Source organism: Camelus bactrianus, chromosome 19 (assembly GCF_048773025.1).
Source record: "Camelus bactrianus isolate YW-2024 breed Bactrian camel chromosome 19, ASM4877302v1, whole genome shotgun sequence".
In the NCBI taxonomy this organism is placed as follows: domain Eukaryota; kingdom Metazoa; phylum Chordata; class Mammalia; order Artiodactyla; family Camelidae; genus Camelus; species Camelus bactrianus.
This window is the reverse complement of record NC_133557.1, coordinates 14,882,133-14,899,298: the sequence shown is the minus strand read 5'-3', so window position 1 is coordinate 14,899,298 and position 17,166 is coordinate 14,882,133. Positions and strand designations below refer to the sequence as shown.

The following is a 17,166-nucleotide window of genomic DNA, read 5'->3' as shown; positions in this document are numbered from 1 at the left end:
ACCTCCTTCCTGTTTCTCCCTCCTGCACCCCAGCCTCCAGCCCCAGCCATCTCCAACATCCCAGTCGGCCACACCTTGGTATCTTTGCACCTGTTGTTCCCTCATCCTGGAACACCCTTCCCTGCCTTTCACCACATGCTGAACTCTCACTCACCCTAGCCCAGTCGTCACCCTCTCCCCAGGCTCGGTCCCTCTGATGCCCCACTGGTTGCAGGTCAACTGCAACGATGACCAGGGTGTGCTGCTAGGACGCTGGGACAACAACTATGGGGACGGCGTCAGCCCCATGTTCTGGATTGGCAGTGTGGACATCCTGCGGCGCTGGAAGAACTACGGCTGCCAGCGTGTCAAGTATGGCCAGTGCTGGGTCTTCGCTGCCGTGGCCTGCACTGGTGAGCTGCGCACTGGGCTGTGGGAAGGTCTGGAGCCTGCTCTGGGAACCCTGGGAGTGGGGCCCAGAGAGTACTGGAGTGGGAACTGGGAGACCCCAGTTCAGTGCCACCCACGTACTGTGTGGCCTGGAGTCGGTGGCTGCCCTTCTCTGGTCCTTTTTCCAACAACTCCCCTCCTCCACCCACCAGGTGGTTGTTCAGATCCAGAGATGTTAGGAGGCAGCACAAGCTTAGGGTTGAGAATATGGGCTTTAGAGCCAGGCAGACCTAAATTTAAAATCCCCAGTTACGCTCACTTGCTCTGTGACCCTGTGCAAATGACTTCTCTTGGAACCTCAGTTTCCGCATCTGTAAAATGGGGACAACAACATGACCTGCCTCCTAGGGTGATGACATAAAGCCGCTCAACACAGAACTTGGCCCCAGGCTAGCTCTCAGGAAACATTAGCTGTTCATAACTTGATAATAACAGTAATATCTATTGATGTCAAGAAAGAGAAGGCGCTTTCTGAAATGTAAAGGAGGAAAGCTAAAGCTATTTTAAACCAAAAAAGTAAACTACAAACCAAGTTTCTTTAAAAAAAACCTTGAATATTTGAGCCCAGAAGACGTTGAAGAGAATTCCCTTATGAGAACAGGCTAGTATCATACGCTCGTTAAAAGCAAAGACTTTGGAATCAAGGCCTGAATTCAAATTCCAGCTCTGTTTCTTACCACTGTGTCTTCGCTGTGTGTTTTTGAGGAAGTTACTTAACTCTTCAGAGCCTCAGTGCTGTTATATGTAAAATGGGCATGATAACAGTGCCTTTATCCTGGGATGGTTGTGAGTTACCATGTGTGAAGTGCTTAAAATGGTTTCAGGTGCGTAGCAGCAAATGTATAGTGCTGCCACTTACTATTATTACTGTTACTACTATTATTGTTATTATTATTATCCCTCAGCTCAGGAAATCTAACAGGCTGATCTTGGGTTCCTAGCTTTTTTGACTCCAAGACCAGCGCTCAGGCCCAGAGCAGGGTCCCGGGGAGCCTGTCGACCTATGCTCCACACCAGCAGTCTGGGGGTGGGGGCAGCCTGGCCGAGGTTCCCAGCTGGGCTTTCTCTGCTCTCCCTGTGACCTCTGAATTCCCCTTTCTTATGGAAACTGCCTCACCTCAGACCCTTCCCTCTGATGGGCCTAAAGCCCCGTGGGTTTTCTGGAGAAACCTCACCGCCCATGGCCCCAGACTCGCTTGCAGATGCCTTCTTCACTCTGGGCTGTGACCGTCTGAAGGTTTAGTTTCAGAAGCTGCCCTCAGTTGTCCTCCCTCCAGGCCCGGGGCTGAGTCCGGTCCCTGCAGCCTTCTCCCAGGCCTGATGTGTAACACAGCCAGGGAAAAAACTTGGTCAATTAAGGCGGCGTCAGACCCCGATGGCCACAGGGTTTCTGCAGGGAGCTAAGTGGTGGGTCGGCCCAGGGACTCGAGCTGAACTACCTGGTCTGAATCCCAGTTCTGCCGCTAACCCCTGGGTGAACTTGGGCTACAGAGCCAGTGTCTCCAAGCCTCAGTTTTGTCACCTGTAACATGGAGACAGTGTAGACTGACCGGAGTCACAGGGAGCTCTGGGGACCCGGGGTGATGCCACTTAGCACGGCCTCTGGTTCAGGGTAGGCTGGGTTTGTGGGATTCTGAGGGCAGCTGGGATTCTTCAGCTGGATCGCAGGGTATTTTCTCTGTGTCTACGAGTCAGTCGACAGTGACCGGATGGACATTGGCAGTGACGGGCATGGTGACACACTTTGCTGTTCTGCCAGACTGCCCGCACCCACCACCTTCTGAATCATCACAGCATCCCGACAAGCTGCTATTATTAGTGCTTCTTGGAGGAGGAAATGGAGGCTCAGAGAGGGAAGTGGCTTGCCCAAGGTCACACAGCTGGTGTGTGGCACAGCCAGGCTCGGAACCAGGTAGGCCCGATCTGGTGCAGCCTCCTGACCTTGGACTGTGATAATGAGGCCTCCTGGGACAGCATTCCTGGGACAGGAGTGCAGCCTTGCTTCTTGCACAGCGGGGACAGAACTCCCCAAGCCTCAGGTGTCTACTCCGAAGCCTGTCACGTGGTGGGACGGTGGGATGGGGCCTGGGATTGGGACACCAGCCTCTCCCACGGGCAGCAGAGCATCTGACCCCTACCCAGGCCAAAGGGCACAGGAACACCAGGCAGGAGGTGGAGGGTCACAGCTGTTTCTTCATCTGGCTCTCACATCTCTTGGCCAGAATCCAGGGCCATCCGGGAATCCCTTCCCTGGTTGATGGCGGGCACGGGGCAAAGGTCACATCCCTGCCCCTCCCTCATCTCTGAGACTCAACTTCAGTCAAAACTGAAAGTAAAAAAAATTCCTACAGGTTACAGTTAGTAGGGCTTTCTGTTTCACTTTTTTCTTTTCTTTTTTTTTGGTTTTACTTCCTCTGTCTTACCCCGAGAATGTGTTACTTTTACAGTACACAAAAAAAGTGGCATCCCCTCTGTCAGGAGCACCCAGCACCACCATTCGGGCAGGATTTGCCCGGGCTCTTCGTCCCTCCTCTGTGGCTGCAGATGCCACTTGACATCCTGCTTCTTTGTCACTTATCACTGCAACACCTGTCCCTTTCCCAGTGAGTGTGGTCTCTCTGTAAACTGGGCTGCAGCACGAGTGCAGGTCCTCCTTGTTCACGATGGAGTCCCAGCACACCCGAGGACCCTGCACCTGTGCCGTCCCCGTGCTAAGGAGGTGGAAACAAGGCCCAGAGAGGTGAAGGGACTGGCCCCAGCCTGAAGCAGCTGGGGCTGGAACAGAAGGTGTCCTGACTTGTTTCCTCTTCTGCCAGCTCTGCTATTTACTTCTCCCTCTGAATCTGTCATTTCTTCACTTCTTCCCTTCCTCCTTCTCTTCCTTTCTTCCTTCTTCTCTTTCTACTTCACTCACTCCTTCACCCCATTTGACAAAATCGTCTGTGCCAGGCCTGTGCTGGACTCTGGGGATTTAAAATAAGACAGAGCCCTTGCTGCCTTCAGAGGACTAATTAAAGAATCTCTCACATACCCATCCATTGAGAATGAGGATGAATCCTCAGTCTTGCTATGAATGCAAATGATGGAATAATCTAAACCTGGCTTCATGGCTGTGGGAACAGCATGTGCCAATGTCCTGGGGCAGGTGGGAGCATGGAGTCCTGGAGGAGCACTGAAGCCATGTGGCTGGAGCAAAGTGTGCAGGAGGTGGTTAAGGGACAGACCCCGCAGGGTCAAGGGGCACAGTGGAGGTCTGGCCTTGACTTCGAGGGCCATGGGGAGCCATTGCAGAGGGGTGTTAATGTCAGATTTGCATTTGAGAGTCTTCTTCTGTTCACTGTGATGTGAAGGGGAAAGAGTGGACATGGGGCAGCTAGAGAGGTGGACGCCATTGTCTTGGCAAGGGGATTTGCACACCACCTGGACAATGGGTGCAGTGCTCCCTGGTGTACAGATGGGCACGTGGAGGCCCAAGCAGGACAGGTATCTCTAGGGCCTCAGCCAGTCCCCTAAGCTCTCTCCATCACGTTCCCCCACCGCCCCCAGTGCTCCGGTGCCTCGGCATCCCGACTCGCGTCGTGACCAACTATAACTCGGCCCATGACCAGAACAGCAACCTGCTCATCGAGTACTTCCGCAACGAGTTCGGGGAGATCGAGAGTGACAAGAGCGAGATGATCTGGTGAGGCGGGGCCCCGGGGAGGGTCCCCTGCAGAGGACACGTGGGTTGATTTCTCAGAGGAGGCCACATTTGAATTGGGTTTCAAAGTTGAACAGTGTTTAGACCAAAGGAAACAGTGCCTGGGAAGGCTCGCCGGGATGGGAAGAGCATGAACGGAGGCTAAGAAGAAGGGAGGTCAAGGCACAGTGCTGAAAAGGGTGTCAGGGAGAGCACCTTGTCCGGAGTCTGGACAGCCAACCTGGGAGACTGGGCTTAATTCTAAAGGCTTCCGACTGGAGAGGGGCATGCTGACAACTGTGGAGCAGGAGGTCTGGTGGGAACAGATTGGAAGAAGGGGGCTGGGGTGTGGTCCAGGTGGATGATGATGGGGCCCAAATCCAGACAGAACCTGTGGGCTGGAAAAGACAGAACAGTCAAGAAAATTACAAGGTCAGGTCAGCTGGACTTGAGAGCCACTGAGAGAGGAAGGGAGGTGGGGAGAGCAGTTGAGGAGGAGCAAAGAGGAGGGAAGTGGGAAGAGGGGTGTCGAGGGACATGCTGGGCTCAGCTTAGGACACGGCAAGTGTGGACGGACTGGCTGCAGGAGGTGACAGTGGAAGTCAGAGTGTGAGTCCTTACCCGTGTTCTGCTTCGTCTCCCCGACAGGAACTTCCACTGCTGGGTGGAGTCGTGGATGGACAGGCCAGACCTAAAGCCGGGATATGAAGGATGGCAGGCCCTCGACCCCACGCCCCAGGAGAAGAGTGAAGGTGGGTGGTGGGCATGGCCCCGTTACCCAGAGGAGGAAACAGAGGCTCACCCAGGGTCCCTCGGCTGGAGAGGGGGCAGAGCTGGGATTCTAACCCAAAGGCTATCGACTGGTCCACATGAGTGCCAGGTGGACCTCACTGATATTTTATAATACGCCTCTTTGATGATTTGAAAAATAATTCACACACAGCAGAAAATATGGAGAAGCATAAAGACCAAAATCAAACATCTTTGTCCTCGTCCGTATCATTAATGCTCACACACAGCTTCCAATAATTTCAAATGAATCCTTTCTCAGAATAATAGTTTAAATATACACAGAATATAATAGCTAGGCTCTAATGATGTTGAGATCTTGTTATTAGAACTTTTTAAAAATCACTTTGTGATATAATAATACATGTTTTATAGAACAAGATCTAGTCGTGGAGTCAACAAGTCCCCTCGTTTGCTGGTAGAGATGAACAGTTGTTTATTTATTTATTTCCGGTTATCTGTGACACTATGGAGTGATACGAAAATATCTGTGGTTCTTATGAGTGACACGTCAACAGGGCACCTAAGACTGTGGTTTGTGGTCTGCTTTCACAATCAAAGGAAGTGTTATCAAAATATAGTGAAAATAAAGATGTCATTTTTTTTCTCATCTGAGTTCATGAACTCTTGAATTCCATTTCCTGCGCCCTGGGCGGGGGCGGTCCATGGACCCCGGGCGAGGAACTCTGGCCGCACGTGGCCTTTTATTCTGGCCCTGTCACTCCTCCATATAGTACGAGCATGTCTTTATCAGATACTTTTCTGTGATTTACGTTTTAATTTAATGTTACCTCATTCCATCAAATGGATGCACCGTAATAGAGCTACCAAGTGGCTAGTCCTCAACATTTAAATCTGTGACCAGTTTGAGGCAGTCGTAAACCACACCAAGATAAACATCTAGCTCTCCTGTCCTGCAGTCAGCGCACACTCCCTGACGATGTGTTGGGCACTGACTGCTACTCAGTCTGGGCAGGAAACCAGACAGACACACGCCCTTGCAAAGTATTGCGAACGCTTGGCGCCCTCATTTCCTTAAGTGCCTTGGGATAACTTTTTTATCTATCAAACAGATAGCATTTTGTGCATCCTCTATTAGGTGGATACAAATATCCCCATGTGAAGCTAGGACTTAGAGAAGTGAAGTAGCCTCCCCGAGGTCACACAGCTCATAAGAGGCTGGGCTCAGATTTGAACCCCAGAAGCTGCATTCCAGAGTCCCCATTCTTAATTCTTGCCCCATGTCGCCTTCTTAGAAATGGAGTCCCTGAGTCGAAGGGCTGAATGATCTCGAGGTTTCCTGCTACGTGTGGTTGAACTGTGGAAGGTTTTGGAGGGTGTCATCCTCCCTAAAGCCCAGGTCCATCTCTCCCTCCTCCTCCCCCGACCAGGGACATACTGCTGCGGCCCTGTTCCCGTTCGTGCCATCAAGGAGGGCGACCTGAGCACCAAATACGACGCCCCTTTCGTCTTTGCTGAGGTCAACGCTGACGTGATAGACTGGATCCGGCAGGATGATGGGTCTGTGCACAAGTCCATCAACCACTCTCTGGTCGTGGGGCTGAAGATCAGCACGAAGAGTGTGGGCAGAGACGACAGGGAGGACATCACCCACACCTACAAGTACCCGGAGGGTAGGTGCCTGCAGGCTCAGAGCCGCCCATCAGCTCTGCCTTGCAGATAAGCAGCCGATTTCACCAGCCCGTCGGGCTTGTGTGTACGTGCTCGTGGGCGCGTGTGTGTTTTATCTAGCAGCCTGCATACAACAGCGACCTGTAGATCACGCTCCATTTTAAGGAATTTTTTGGAAACCAAGTGCAAACTTGACAAACATACTGTGAGGACAGTGGTGAAGGATGATTCATTTAGGAAAAGAATTCTGTATTCCATAAAAGGATTCCGTTTGGTTTTTAAGCCTCACTTTCTTGGTGGGTTTGACTCTTAATAAAACCAAAAGGGACGGCTGTTACATACGAGGGGCATGCATCTCGACAGAAGAATTATAATGTCCATGTTGTTTGTTAACAGAACTTATCAGTAGTGGGGGCTACAGCGATAGATGGGCACATCTGTGCTTTTTTATTGTGATGTGTTTGTGGTGGAGAGGCTTGAAAGTTCAGAAGGGCCATGGAAGAGAGGTTCCTGGAACCCTGTAGCGTTTATTGTTGCAGTATTTCATGTACAGCTGGGAAAACGGGCATGAAGATAGATGGGGAAGGTTTAAATTAAAGAGAAATGGGCCAAAAGAAACTCATACTAAGATGGGCTCAATCAGACATAAAGATGAAGCTTCTTTCTGCTACCAGCGTTAAATCAGTAGGGGGAAAGGACGTGGTTTATTTTAAAAATTGGATTTTAGCACATCCAATGGCCAATTCAAGATGACAGTTATTTTCTAAGCATCTACTATGTGCCAGGCACAGTGGGATTCAGAGAAGGGACTAAGAAACCAGAGCCCCTGCCTCATCTGACCCCCACTGACTTTCCAGGGCTGACTGGGGTTGGGTATTAAGTGGTCATACTCTAGATGGAAGGGATAAAACGGAAGGAAAAGGTGCATTCCCTGAAAGGCTGAGAGCTGATGGTTTGATAGAAAAAATAGCTGTGTACCCAACAACACTGGGGAAAAAAAAGGAGCATAGGGGAGAGGTAAACGGAAGGTAAAGGAAGGGACAGCCATTCCTACTGGAGGGCATAACAGGGAGAAGGGAGGGAAAGGATTTCAGGTAGAAGTAGTCCCCGTGCAAATGCTTGGAGGTGATGAAGTCTCCATTGTAGTAGTGCCTACTATGCACCAAGAACTGTTGTAGGCATTGGATATGACTTAGTCCTCAAGATTCCAGAGTGTAAGCACATGAACAGAAAACAACCTGGTAGGCTAAAAAAAAAAACCAAACATGTTAGGCAATAGGCAGCTGTGAAACTCCGGAAGACATTGTGACTCATTCATCTTGGGGAAGGAGGAGTCAGAAGGCTTCCTGGACTAGGGGTCCTTTGGGGCTGGGTCTTGAAGGATGATAGGAGTTTGCGCATGGGAAGTAAATCAAATACTCTCCTCTTCCTGGCACAGTGATGTAAAGAAGGGGCTCCTTCAGGGCTGCTCTGAGTCACCAGGACTCTGAGAAGCCAGCTTGCCCTGCCCCAGTCTCCTTCTCGCTGATCCCCCTTCCAGCTCTGCTGAAGCTCTCTTCCCTGTCCCCACAGGATCCCCAGAGGAGAGGGAAGCCTTCACCAGGGCCAACCACCTGAACAAGCGTGCTGATAAAGAGGAGACGGGGGTAGCCATGCGAATCCGTGTGGGCCAGGACATGAACTTGGGCAGCGACTTTGACGTCTTTGCCCACGTCACCAACAACACCACCGAGGAGCACACAGGCCGCCTCCTGCTCTGTGCCCGCACTGTCAGCTACAACGGGATCCTGGGCCCCGAGTGTGGCACCAAAGACCTGCTCAACTTTTCCCTGGAGCCCTTCTCCGGTAAGGCCCTGTGTTCCTGGGGCAGCTGTTGACCACACTGACGACGTGCAAGGTAGTGCCCTGAGCACTGAACGTGTACAGTCCATCCCCCTCACTCTGGGTCAGGCCCTGTCCTCAGCACTTTATAAACAGCAACCGGTTAATTCTTATAACGAAAGTAGGAGGTGGATTCTTTTATGGCCCCCACTTTCCAAATGAAAAGAGTGATCATAGAGAGGTTAAGTAACTTTCCCAAGGCCACACAGTCATGGAGTGACAGGACTGAGACTTGAATCTGTACGCTTAGCAGCTATACTATTTGTTCCATCTCATCTTCGCGTGACCCCTGACTGCTTTCCCAGACTCTCTGCTGCCCCTTCCAGAGAGTTCCTTTTCTCTGTCTCCAGCAACTCACAGCACAGGAGCCTCTCCCCAGAGCCCCTTTGAGAACCTCTCCTGTTCCTATAGAGGGTCTCAGGCTCAGGCAGAAGAGGTTCGAGACCAGCGCTGCCCAGAGAACTTTCTGTGATGGTGAAGATGTTCTGGGTCTGCGTTGTCTGGTGCGGTGCCCACTAGCCCAGTGTGGCTGTTGAGCACTTGAAATGTGGCTAGTGCCACAGCTGAACTAAAGTTCTAATTTCTTAACTTAATTAAATAACAAAGTTGAACAGCCGCACGTAGCCAGAAGCTGCCCTGTTGGACCGTGTAGCTCTAACAGCGATGGGAGAGGAGAGTGCTTTCCATCCAGCCCTGATCGCCTCCTCTTAAATGGCTCCGGCGACTGGCCTGGCCTCCCTGTGAGCAGATCCCCTTCCCTGTTTGGGGCTGAAAGAATGTAAGTACTTAACTCAGCCCTCAGCCCTGGGCAGAGCCTCTGTCGCCCCAGCTTCCTGGTCATTGTCCGCTTGATCCCTTTCACCGCCGGCATTGTCTCCATGCCTGGTTACCTCCCTAAAACTAAGCCGGAGGCCCTGAGAGGGGTTGTGGCTGCCGAGGTCACTCAGTGAGGCCACATTGAGCTTGGTCTCCTGTCCCTACCCCCCAGCAGCCTGATCCTGTTTCTTGTGTTTGGAGCCTGCAGGCGTGAGGGGGGCGGAGGGGTCTTGGAGTTGGGAGAGGACCCAGGGACAGTGTGATGTGAATAAAACATCAGTCCACCCTGGGCCTCTGTCTCAGCCACCATGGGCACTCCCGGAGCCACACGCCCAGCTCAGGCCCTCTGTCAGGGTCTCTGAGCAGGGGTGAAGCTCTCATGACAGAGCCATTTGACACCAGGGCAGGGGCCCCAACACTTAAGCTGTTAAAAGGCATGTTTGGAGGCCAGACTTGGCTTTAAATCTGGCCTCTCCCACCTTCTAGATATACAAACTTGGGCCTCGAATCATCTCGCCCCTCAAATGGGGCAATAGCACGCCCCTGATGGGCCGCTGTGAGGACTGAAGGAGATACGTGCTCAGGAAATATCTGGAGAGTGTGAAACTGATAGGGTGGGGCCCTTCGCTCCTCACTGAGCAGCAGTGCAGACAAGCGTGGGGAGACTGAGAAGCGCCGTGGGCCTTTCCTGAGCACCTGCCTCCCCAGACAGTGGTCTCAGGGCTGGGCTCAGTGGATCCTGATACCCTGCTAATCTTGATGGCACACAGAGGCCCCGGCCCTCACCTCTGCATCCAGGCCCCGAGTCAGGGGCGGGGGTCTGTCCCTACAGGTGTGTGGAGTGGCCGGGACACCCAGTTCCCAGTTCCTGCAATTCTGCCGAGAGGCTGTGGGCTCCTGGCTACTTCTCTTCTCCATTGCAGGCGTCGGGTTCCCCATTCGTACAAAGGCTGGTTCATCTTTGAAGAGCCCTCCCAGCTCCTTTGTGCGAATGCACACATGTCAGTTCCTTCTCATGCTCAGAACTGCTTGAAAGGGAAGACGTGTCTTTCCTGGAATCTGGATAAGAAGGTGAACTCTAGCCCTGAGCCTCGGATGCCAGAGTAACTTCCTCCCAGGCCTCGGTTGAGTCACCCTTTGCCTCTCAGATGCGTGGGGGCTCTTTGGAGCTTTGTTTTGCTTCAGTCATGCCCACCAGCGTTTCTCATCTCCCCGGGGATGTGTTCACAGCAGAGGGGTCCCTCCTGTTGAGGAGACCCAGGAGGGGCACAGCCTGCCTGCCAGGAGAGGCCAGAGGAGGGCAGAGATCCTATGTGTCGCCCTCAGGCTGGAAAGGGGAGCTAGTCCAGATGTCCTATTGAGGCCCCCAAGGCCAAGGTCAACCTGAGACAGAGTCTCCCACCCTTGGAGATCCTGCGCTTTGGCTGAGTTGCCAGTTATTCTTTGATGATAAGATCTGGGGAATTTCCACATGTTAGTCGACAGGAAGGCAGGCCCAGGACAGCTGATCGGAATCCAGGCGCAACCACCGCTGCCTCCAAGCTGTCCTGCTCTCTACCTTCCTGCCCCCACCCTTTCGCTTTCTCTGTGCCCTCCCCTCTCCAGGTGGGTCCCTGGGAAGGCAGCCAGCTCCATCTCTGTGATTACTTAAGGAAACATCTAAGGAATGAGTGAGACCAACTGTACACGTTTTCTTCTCTCGGCCAGCATCTGGCCCGAGGCGAAGGCCAAGGTCCCTGCTGTGGATGGCAGTTCTCAAAGGTCCAGCCCCATCCTGGCCTCAGCCTCTTGGAAAAGTGAACAGTTGGGGCCACCTCCTCCAGCTCCGGGAGGACAATGTTTCCCTTCTTTCCTGTGGAGCTGGTCAGTGTTTCCACTCTGCGCCACCAGGTCCTGACCTAGGAATTTTCACTCCTTTTTGTCCTCTTTGGCAGAAGCTTTGGTTTGCCTCCCCCCTCCCCTCGCCACCACGTCTTCTGAGCAGAGGTGGGGCAGATCCAACCTGGGAATGAATGGCTAGGAGGGTGGGCACGCATTTTCCAGAGAGCGGGATGGGGACATCAGCATGCACGTCCAGGACCTAGACCTTGACTCACACGGAGAAGTTGTCTGTCTACCCAGGTCTTATAGATGACCTCTCAGTGGGCGCTAACTGGTCTAGGAACCCCTGACCCTTGCTACCCTCCCTGTTTCATAGTCAGCGTGGGTCTCAAACTCGGAGCCCCTCAGCAGACAAGAATATGCAGCCCAAACTGAATAAACTTGACTTTGTTTGCTGATGTTTGCTTTTATCAGCTCCACTTACAGCAAATAATGATGAAAAGGTTCTCTAAGCAAAAAAGGTTAAAAAGTACACAGCGAGTGGACGGAAAGAAAAATAATGAGCAAATCGTGAGGATTTTTTCCGATGTCTAAAAAATCCCATGAATGGCTGGAGTTTGGGAAATGCTGGTCTGGTTGGGGGAGGGAGGACGGGTGGCAAAAAAGAGGCACCAGCATCTCCCGTCATGGCACTGGGATGGCAAGGAGAGGTTGGCTGGGCTCCACGGAGCCCCAAGACCATCCCTCCAACATTCTCGTTTGACAGGGAGGCCTGAGGAGCAGAAGGAATTTGCCCAGGTTTCTCTGTGACCCAGTGGACAAGCAGGGCCTGGCCCAGGCCTGTGGATTCTCAGCGCTGTGACCTTTTCATTGCTCTCTGCCTCCTATAAGCTGACCTCTGGTGCCCTAGGGCTTCAGTGTTCTTGTCAGGAAAATGGGGCTAAAATCCACACTGTGCTTCTCTGCAGTGGGAGGAGTGGGCTCTCCCGGCCTCTTTCTCACCCCATTGCTGTGTCACTTTTGCTTTGAAATGACCTCTGGTCTTAGCTCTGCCTAGCAGGTGCCAGATGTGGAGAACAGAGGAGAAACAGAGAGGGGAGGTCACCTTCCCAGGCTCGCACAGCCAGTCAGTGGCCATGCAGGGCCAGCTTTCCCGATTTGAACACTTACTGGCAGAAGTATTTCTTCATCTGTAAAATGGGTACAATTCCACTAACTTAATGGAGGGAAATGGAGGTTCTGACAGGTGGAATGACTTGTTAGGTATCACCGGCTAGCAAAGGGCAGGGGTAGGATTAAAGCCAAGGCCTGTCAGAGCTCCAGCCTCCCCTCCCCACTTCCTCCCTGGGACCCCTGAAGCCAGGGCAGGTAAGGGAAAGTCTTGGGACCTGCCCATCCATTCCCCAGCTGTGTGACCTCAAGCTCATTCCTTGCCCTCTCTGTGCCTCGTGGAAATTCCATCGGAGAGGTGGGGGCCATGATTCAGACATCATGAGTGTTCTCCCTTCTCCCCTCCTGCAGAGAAGAGCATTCCCCTTCGCATCCTCTACGAAAAGTACTGTGACTGCCTGACCGAGTCAAATCTCATCAAGGTGCGGGGCCTTCTCATCGAGCCAGCTGCCAACAGCTACCTGCTGGCCGAGAGAGACATCTACCTGGAGAATCCAGAAATCAAGATCCGGGTAAGGGCCACATCCCAGGACACGTCCCCACTGCATCCCTGCAACCTCAAGATGCTCCAGACTTCCTCAGATCCTAGCTTCACCGAAGAAAAGCATCGTGAAGCAGACAGAACTTGGGACTCAAAGCCCCTAGGAATGAATCCTAAAGTCCCAGAGTGCTAGGGTCATGGCATTTAAGGATCTCAGAATCATGGACTCTTAAACCCTAAGCTCCTGAGCCTAGAGCCCCAAGCCCTGAGGCCCTGGTGGGTCAGGAAACGGTGGGAGAGTTAAGGGCATGGACTCTGGAGTCTGACTGCTTGGATTTATGCCTGGGTGGCCCTAGCATGTTACTTTGCCCCCAGTGCCTCAGTTTATTCATCTGGAAAATGGGTGTTGTAAGGATTAAATATGCATCTATAGGAAGCACATAGACCCATATCCAGTGCATTTTAAGGGCTCAATATAAACTAACTATTCTTATCACCATCTTCATGGTCATCACAGTGATTCACTTGGAAGAGCCACAGCCCCAGAACCCCAAAGGCAACAGTTACAAATAACTGGTAAAGAGTGGAGGGGGAGGGAGGGAGTGCTGTGTGCCATACTGTCTGCTGGGAACTTGCTCAGTTAATCCTCATGAGAACCCTGCAGTCAGGCATTTCTCTTCTATGAAGAAACCGAGGCTCAGAGAGGGTAGTAACTTTGCCAAGGTCACACAGCGAGGAAAGGGAAGAGATCGGCCTGGCTCCAAATCCTTTGCTCTTTCCACTCCAGACTCCAGAACAAAGGAGGTACTTTACACATCCCGTGGGTGGCATAGAGCATCACTGCATGAAGGAGGCCTGGGCAGGTATCCTTATCTGTGTTCCTGGATGAGGCAGGAGTGATTGTGGCAGAGCTCGGCAAACACTGGGCCAAAGTGCAGCAAAGACAGAGATGGCCCAGTCGGGACCCTGCCTGCCCTCGAGGGGCTCTGGGCCCCTCTCCTTCAATGCTGCCCCTGACATCTGCCCTGTGCCTCTTCCAGATCCTGGGAGAGCCCAAGCAGAACCGCAAGCTGGTGGCTGAGGTGTCGCTGCGGAACCCACTTACGGTGCCCCTATCTGGCTGCGCCTTCACTGTGGAGGGGGCAGGCCTGACCGAGGAGCAGAAGGTGGTGGAGATGTAAGTGCTGGGCCCTCCAGCGTGGGGGCCCTGGGAGCAGAGGGCAGAGGCTCGTGCGGGGTAGGGTGCCCTCAGGCCCCAAATCCATGTCTGTAACCCCCTCCTCTCATCGCTCACTCACCCACCCGCACATCTGCCTAATATCCCCGAGTCTATTCCCAAATACCCACACGTTAACTGCATTCTGTGCACACATCTTCACAAACCCGAACAGTTACACTTTTAATCACCAAGCACTACCTCCGGATACAGAGGTCTTCACAAACACACAGGTGTCCACAACTGAATGTCTCCCTGTGTGCCCGTGTGATGTTCCCTCGTGGGTACATGTTTATATACACATTTCTTATTTTTCATTTTGTCATTGTAATGCAATTTACATACAGTAAAAAATCACGGAGGTACAGTCCAAGGTCATGCATGTGATCCCGTGAGCATCCACACTCTTACCCCCAAGCACACCATCCACTTACACACACACACTCCCACATACACACACCCTGGCTCCTCTGCACATAGAAGGGCAGGTTGCCCAGGCCCTCAGAGAGCGGAGAGTGGTGAGCAGGGCCCATTTTATTCTTGTCAGCATTAAGCTATACATCCCTGGAGGCTGTGGGCTAAGATCTCAGTAGTCACATGTCATCCTGGCCTGTCCCCAACACGAGGACCAGACCAGACTAGGGCCCCTCTCCTCATGTTCTTTCTCTCTCTCCCTACAGCCCGGACCCTGTGGAGGCAGGGGAGGAAGTCAAGGTGAGGGTGGACCTGCTGCCCATGAATGTGGGCCGCCACAAGCTGGTGGTGAACTTTGAGAGCGACAGGCTGAAGGCAGTGAAGGGCTTCAGGAACGTCATCGTCGGCCCTTCCTAACGGGCCCCCGTGCCAGCCCCACCTCAGCCAGCTGAGGGCCCCAAATTGACCCCAATCTTTATCCCAAGCTAATGAGCAAAATTTGCCCCTTCCTGGGCCTCAGACCCCAGGGCAGGGGTGGGATGCTGGTAGGGGTCTTTGGAATGGAATGTCTTTCTCTCCTATCTTGTTCCCCTGAACCTGGCTCCCCACCCCCTCATCTGTGAGGGATGTTTTGTGCTTCCTCCGTGGGAGTCCTGATCTTGGCTGACTGGGCCTGGGGCAGGGGGAGGTTAGAGGGGCTGGGGAGGCAGGCCTCCTGCCTCCCTTTCCAGCCCAGATGCCTGCTGGAAACCAACCGACCAATCGCCATATTGTTTGATCTACCCCAGGGCCCCTTGGAGTAGACAAAAAAAAATTATGCCCAATAGCCAGATCAAGGAACGCAACTCTTTAGAGTGTCCTGAACCCCTTCCCCAGACTGTGCCCGGGCCCTAGGGCCCCTTGGCAGAGCCAGAGCAGGTGCGGATGGGAAGGGTCCCGGGAATAGGCCAGACCCATGCTCCCCACAACATCCCAGCAACCCTGGCCCCATAGTCCTCCCTGCCACCCCCACCTCTAGTTATGAGGCACCTACTAAGTGCCAGGTGCTTCCTGTGCTCACTGGTACTCACACAACCACCAGCCCATGTCATCATGACAAGAAACTGCAGAGGAGGGGCTGCTTTCCCAATGAGGAGACTGTGGCTGGAAGAAGGGAGGAGGCCCACTCTGCACCCGTGGGCTCCTGGATGTTTGCAAGGCCTGGGTAATGTGAAGGGGCCAGCGTGGAGCCCGGGCCTTTTGACTCTGAGTCCACTGCCCTGTTAAGGCGCCCAGAGCTGAGAATGTCAGAGAGGCCATTTGCGACCTGATAGAAAAGGATCCAGTGAGGAGGTGGGGGCGGGGATCGGAGGGGTCAGAGCCCTAGGTTGGAGCCCCAAGTCCAGCCAGCCACTGCCTTCCCCTCACTGGGCCTCGGTCTCTTCATTGGTCACAGGAGTGCTTGAACACAAGCGCATCCCCAAGGCCCTCTCAGCCCTGCACTTCCAGTGCCTTATGTGGCCCAGCCTTGCCAGTGACAGGGAGTCCTACTCCCTGTCTTCGCAGAGCCTTGGGTCACAGGCCCACGGATTCTGAGTGCGAAACTATGACCATGAGCACCCTCCTGCCCCAACCCTGAGTCCCTCACCTGTGCCCAGGCACCTTGCTTCAGAGCCCCATTCAGGAGAAAAGAGCCCCAGGGGCCCCTGTCCTACCCATGAGCCTGCCCACCGCAATGCCTAGACGTCACAAGAGCCTTAGCTGCCTGTGCTGGTCACTCACCAACAAGACTGCATCTCAGCAACGCCCTCTTTGAGGAGCCAGGGCCCTGGAACACAGCCCTTGCCCCAACCAAGCGCGGGGATCCCACGAGTTGCCTTTTCTGGCTTTAACCCTCTCTGTCTCCATGTGCCTGGGCTTCCCTCAGCCTGGAAGAGGGAAGCGGGGAGAGTTCTGTATCTGGAGAGGGGTCACAGCCTCCTGGGCCCCCAGAATCCCAGAAGGGGACGTGGGGAGAGTCACGCTGATGCACTTAGAACTATCTGCTTTGCACAGGATGAAGCACAAAATGAGCCGACGTGTATATGTTCTATATAAATATTGCTCAATTTCTCTATGGTTTTATAAACACTTTGGGGTTCCAAACAGTAGATATGCTTTTGAGCCATAAGGAGCGAGCACTGAAATAAAGAGTTTATTTTTCACATTCAAACAAGGTCTGGTCCATTCCTCTGCATGCTTTTGAGGAGCATGGGTGGGTGAGCTCACTTACATTGGACCAGCCACCTCCTGCCTAAAGCCTTTCCCCAGCCTCAGCACCTCCCTCAGATCTAAACTTTACTAGCATTTAAGGCTCTACACTGTCCAGCTCCATCCTCATCCCCTTCTTTGAACAAGCCATGTTTGTGCCTGAATGAACTTCCTGTTTCCCTTCTAACATCCTGTGCACTCGTCAACCTTTTGGCTTTTGCATGTATGTAATTCCCTGAGCTTAGAGTACCCCTCTTCTTACTCATCTTGTGAATACCTACTCATCCTATAATGCTTAACACCAAAGTCACCTCTTCTGGGAAGCCTGCCCAGATTTCTTCTCAGGCCCCTAGAGCTCTGGAACACAGACCAACTCAAACATTTATCCCCGTGACTTTCAGTTCCATGTTGATATATCTATCCCCTTCCCCATCCTGTCTGAAGTCCTCAAGGCCAGGGACCAAGTATCTCTTAAACAGATGCTAATAAATGCTGAATTGGTAAATCATTGTGTTTCAAATCAGCTCGCATAAGACCAGTGCTGTCCAGTAGAAATATAACTTGAACCACAAATGCAAGCCACATATGTAAATTTAAATTATTCCAGTG

At 52.8% G+C, this 17,166-nt stretch overlaps 1 protein-coding gene across 1 annotated transcript in view; it reads left to right on the top strand.

Annotated features, from left to right (window-relative positions):
- The window catches only part of TGM2 (transglutaminase 2), a 32,407-nt gene extending 15,885 nt beyond the window's left edge, over positions 1 to 16,522 (top strand). The window contains exons 6-13 of the mRNA XM_010960743.3: positions 215 to 392; positions 3,976 to 4,111; positions 4,757 to 4,860; positions 6,289 to 6,531; positions 8,102 to 8,374; positions 12,569 to 12,729; positions 13,739 to 13,875; positions 14,595 to 16,522. Of these exons, the coding sequence (XP_010959045.2) occupies positions 215 to 392; positions 3,976 to 4,111; positions 4,757 to 4,860; positions 6,289 to 6,531; positions 8,102 to 8,374; positions 12,569 to 12,729; positions 13,739 to 13,875; positions 14,595 to 14,745 (1,383 nt within the window). The 3' untranslated portion in view covers positions 14,746 to 16,522. The remainder of the gene's footprint in view (positions 1 to 214; positions 393 to 3,975; positions 4,112 to 4,756; positions 4,861 to 6,288; positions 6,532 to 8,101; positions 8,375 to 12,568; positions 12,730 to 13,738; positions 13,876 to 14,594) is intronic.
- The last annotated feature ends 644 nt before the right edge of the window (positions 16,523 to 17,166 follow it).